This window comes from Oryzias melastigma, linkage group LG18, assembly GCF_002922805.2.
Source record: "Oryzias melastigma strain HK-1 linkage group LG18, ASM292280v2, whole genome shotgun sequence".
Classification (NCBI taxonomy): domain Eukaryota; kingdom Metazoa; phylum Chordata; class Actinopteri; order Beloniformes; family Adrianichthyidae; genus Oryzias; species Oryzias melastigma.
The window spans coordinates 94,298-98,855 of NC_050529.1; the positions used below are offsets into that span (position 1 = coordinate 94,298).

General features: G+C 42.4%; 1 protein-coding gene across 2 annotated transcripts; it reads left to right on the forward strand.

Moving 5' to 3' along the window:
• The first annotated feature begins 2,411 nt into the window (after nt 1-2,411).
• On the forward strand, nt 2,412-3,257 carry LOC112141519 (transferrin receptor protein 2-like). 2 transcript variants are annotated; one of them, XM_036216852.1, is made up of 2 exons: nt 2,412-2,693; nt 2,786-3,257. In XM_036216852.1, the coding sequence occupies exons 1-2, from the start codon at nt 2,583-2,585 to the stop codon at nt 2,957-2,959; spliced, it is 285 nt and encodes a 94-aa protein (XP_036072745.1). In that variant the 5' UTR covers nt 2,412-2,582; the 3' UTR covers nt 2,960-3,257. The 2 variants fall into 2 exon arrangements, with proteins under 2 accessions (XP_036072745.1, XP_024120446.1); XM_024264678.2 differs by having other exon boundaries at nt 2,765-2,974.
• Nucleotides 3,258-4,558: the final 1,301 nt, after the last annotated feature.

Here is a 4,558-nt window from a genome sequence, read left to right on the forward strand (position 1 = left end):
GGTCCAGACAGAACCTGCTGCAGAACCAGAACTGGTTCTTGAGCAGAGAACAATCAGATGATTGAAGTCACCTGAAGAGAGATGATAACTTCTTCAAAGTTAGTAGCAGCAGTGATCTTTAAATCCTTTCTTCTCGTGATTTGTCCTAAAAGGTAAATGCTGTGTACTTGTATAGCGCATTCTACCCTCCTTGAAGGACTAAAGTGCTTCACAGTCACAGACACATTCATACATTCACACATTCACACATTCATACATTCATACATTCACACATTCACACATTCATACATTCATACATTCACACATTCACACATTCACACATTCATACATTATCACATTCACACATTCATACATTCATACATTCATACATTCACACATTCACACATTCACACATTCATACATTCACACATTTACACATTTACACATTCATACATTCACACATTTACACATTTACACATTCATACATTCACACATTCATACATTCACACATTCACACATTCACACATTCACACATTCACACATTCACACATTCACACATTCATACATTCACACATTCATACATTCACACATTCACACATTCATACATTCACACATTCATACATTCACACATTTACACATTTACACATTCACACATTCACACATTTACACATTTACACATTCACACATTCACACATTTACACATTTACACATTTACACATTCACACATTCACACATTCATACATTCACACATTTACACATTTACACATTCATACATTCACACATTCACACATTCACACATTCATACATTCACACATTTACACATTTACACATTCATACATTCACACATTTACACATTCACACATTCCCACAGTCACACATTTACACATTCACACATTCACACATTTACACATTTACACATTTACACATTCACACACTGGTGGAGGCTCCGCTGCTGAACCAGAGGCAATTCAGGGTTCAGTTTCTTGCCCAAGGAGACTTCGACACGTGAGTGGGCAAGGCGGGAATCAAGCCCGCAATCTTCCGATGAGGAGTGGACCGCCCTACCGCTGCACCACAGCCGTCATACACTAACCGGTTATGCACAGACCAAAATTACATCTTTTCAGTCATAACTGACCATGAAAAAAACAACTAAACAATCCTTCAGGGAGAGCTTTAAGGAGGAAGGAAGAGGAGAAAAATAAGGACTCAAAGCAGAAGTTTGTTTGATTTACATTCAATTGATTGGAAACTCTCCTGTGTTTTACTCAAAAAATAAGTGTTAGAAGAATAAAAGAATTTAACTGGAGATCTGCTCCACAGTGACAAGAGACAGTTGAGGTGGTTCAGGCATCTGATCCGGATGTCTCCTGGACGCCTCCCTGGTGAGGTGTTCCGGGCATGTCCCACTGGGTGAAGGATCCAGGAAAGACCCAGGACAGGCTGGAGAGACTATGTCTCTCAGCTGGTCTTGGAACGTCTCAGGGTCCCCCAGATGAGCTGGAGGAAGTGACCGGGGAGAGGGAAGTCTGGGCTTAGACTGCTGCCCCTATGACCTGGTCCAGATGAATGGAAGAAAATGGATGAGTGATGGATGGATACACTTATTGCATCATCTTCTAGACAGTTGCATTGTTTCGGTTCTGGACGGTGGTGTTGATGTTCCACCAGGGTGGGGTAGGAGGACGCCAAAATTCCTGTTTGCAGAGAAGATGAGACCAGTCCAGGAAGAGTTCTGTAGATCAGATTCATCCTGGAGAAAATCTTCACATGTTCACAGAATAGAATCAGAAAACAGACCAGAAACACAGAACAACCTGAGGAACAGAACTAGATCAGAACTGGATCAGAACTAGATCAGAACTGGATCAGAACTGGATCAGATAGAACGTTCTTCAGGTTTTTGTCTGAATGTATCAGAGAGTTAGAGATCACTTTCTGTCCTTTCTAGTACATCATATTCTGTACCGGTTTTATCAGTAATGAGTTCAGGTGGGGGTTCTGAACTGGGACTGGTTCTGAACTGGGACCGGTCCAGTCCATCTGAGGATGTGATTTATTTAACTTGACTCATTTTTTTCATATATTCGTCTGAATTTAACGATCAATGAAGATTTCAGACGTATTGATCTTAGTGATCTGCTGTTTTTACGCTGATGACACGAATGTTTATTCTTTCAAAATTTCACTTATTGAAACCATAAAAAAATTACAAAACACATTTACAGATTTCTGTCAGTTTTTCTGAGTCTTTCTCTAAAGATCCAAACTAAAGTGATGTTATTTTCTCACAGTAAAGACACACAGAAGACACCCCCCCCCCCCTACTGTTTATCCTGACGGATCAGTTTTGGAAGTTTCTGATTATTTCAAATGTTTGGACGTATAATTGTGTGACAAGGTCGTGTTACTCATGACAGAGTCGTGTGACTGGGTCATGTGACTGAGTCATGTGACTGATATCCAGCTGCTATGTTCTCTGTCTCCAGGAGAGGGCGTACCCTTTCGTCAACACCCCTCTGGATAAAGTTTCCCGCCTACAGGAAGTTCTGGGGGGTCGTCTGGGGGTCACTGGGAGGATCCTGGGGGAGCTGGTGGGGGAGATGGTGCTGAGGTTGACCCATGACCACATCCTGCCGTTACACATCACTTCCTACGCTCAGGCGGTGCTGCAGTTCAGTGCACAGCTGAACAAACACTCAGCTGAACTGCAGGTAACTCACCTGTGCAGGTGCATCCTCACACCTGTCTTCACTTCCTGTGATGTCACCTGTCACCTGTTCAGTCCAGAGGCGTGTCTCCCCAGTGGCTGTTCAGCGCCAGAGGAGACTACAGTCGAGCTGCAGAGACGCTGCAGAGAGCCATCGACTACAGCGACCTGCACGACCCGACCACGGCACGGTTCTACAACACGCGAATTATGAAGGTACGAGTACTACGATACAAGTACTATGAAGGTACTACAATACCCACTGTATGAAGGTACGAGTACTACGATACAAGTACTATAAAGGCACAAGTACTACAGCGACCTGCACGACCCGACCACGGCCCGGTTCTACAACACGCGTATTATGAAGGTACGAGTACTACGATACAAGTACTATGAAGGTACTACAATACCCACTGTATGAAGGTACGAGTACTACGATACAAGTACTATAAAGGTACTACAACACGGATATTATGAAGGTACGAGTACTACGACACAAATACTATAAAGGTACTACAACTCCCACTATATGAAGGTAAGAGTACTACAGCGACCTGCACGACCCGACCACGGCCCAGTTCTACAACACGCGTATTATGAAGGTACGAGTACTACGATACACGTATTATGAAGGTAAGAGTACTACGATACAAGTACTATAAAGTACATGTACTACAATACCCACTATATGAAGGTACAAGTACTACAGCGACCTGCACGACCCGACCACGGCCCGGTTCTACAACACGCGTATTATGAAGGTACGAGTACTACAATACATGTACTATGAAGGTACCAGTACTACGACACGTGTATTATGAAGGTACGAGTACTACGATACGTGTATTCTGAAGGTACGAGTACTACGATACGTGTATTATGAAGGTACGAGTACTACGATACGTGTATTATGAAGGTACCAGTACTGCGACACGTGTATTATGAAGGTACGAGTACTACGATACGTGTATTATGAAGGTACGAGTACTACAATACATGTATTATAAAGGTACTACAACACTCACAATATAAAGGTACAAGTACTACAGCGACCTGCAAGACCCGACCACGGCCCGGTTCTACAACACGCGTATTATGAAGGTACGAGTACTACGATACAAGCACTATGAAGGTACTACAATACCCACTATATGAAGGTACAAGTACTACAACAATGATCACTTGCCAAAGCTGAGTCCCTGATTGGTTAACAGAGTGTATGTTCTTCATCAGAGTTCTGCTGCAATAGACGCCCAAATGGTGTTGAAGGAACTCTGATAAAAGAAAAGTTCTCTTAATCAGTACTCATGCTTTTATTTTGTTAGTTCAGAAGTTTAGAATCATGAGAACTTCCAGGGGTCCGTTCCAAGAAGCAGGTTCAACAAATTCCGAGTTCAAACCTGAACTTAGAGTCACTGGACTCTAAATTCTCAAACTCAGGGTTTTCGGTTCCAGAACAGCTGAAAATGTTTGAATCAATCAACTTGAAGTTGTCAGAACCAGAACCAGGTGTGAGCGTCGCGACCATAAAAAGCCCTGATCAATGGAGCAAAGACAGCATGATTCACCATGGCAACGGGAGCAAACACCTTTAGGGTTTCATACTTCTGGTGACAGAAACTGATGAGTTCCTACAAACATATACGACTACGAGAACATTTACATCAAGATCAACAGCTGCAGCGATAAAACAGAGAGAACATCTACAGAGTTAATGTGAACGTCTGAACTAACATTTGTTACATCTCTGTCAGGACAGTAGATCAGCTGACAGAGATTTTCTATTGTTAAGGGTCTAAAATAAGGAAAAGAAGACTGTATTTTTTAATAGCGAGTCCCTGGAAAAACTCACTATTTATAATATCG

What these genes read in the sequence shown, in the direction of transcription:
- LOC112141519 (XM_024264678.2), top strand. Translation starts at nt 2,583, where the DNA reads ATGGTGCTGAGGTTGACCCATGACCACATCCTGCCGTTACACATCACT. An exon ending in AACACTCAGCTGAACTGCAG is followed by an intron (nt 2,694 to 2,764) that starts GTAACTCACCTG and finishes TCACCTGTTCAG; the next exon opens with TCCAGAGGCGTGTCTCCCCA.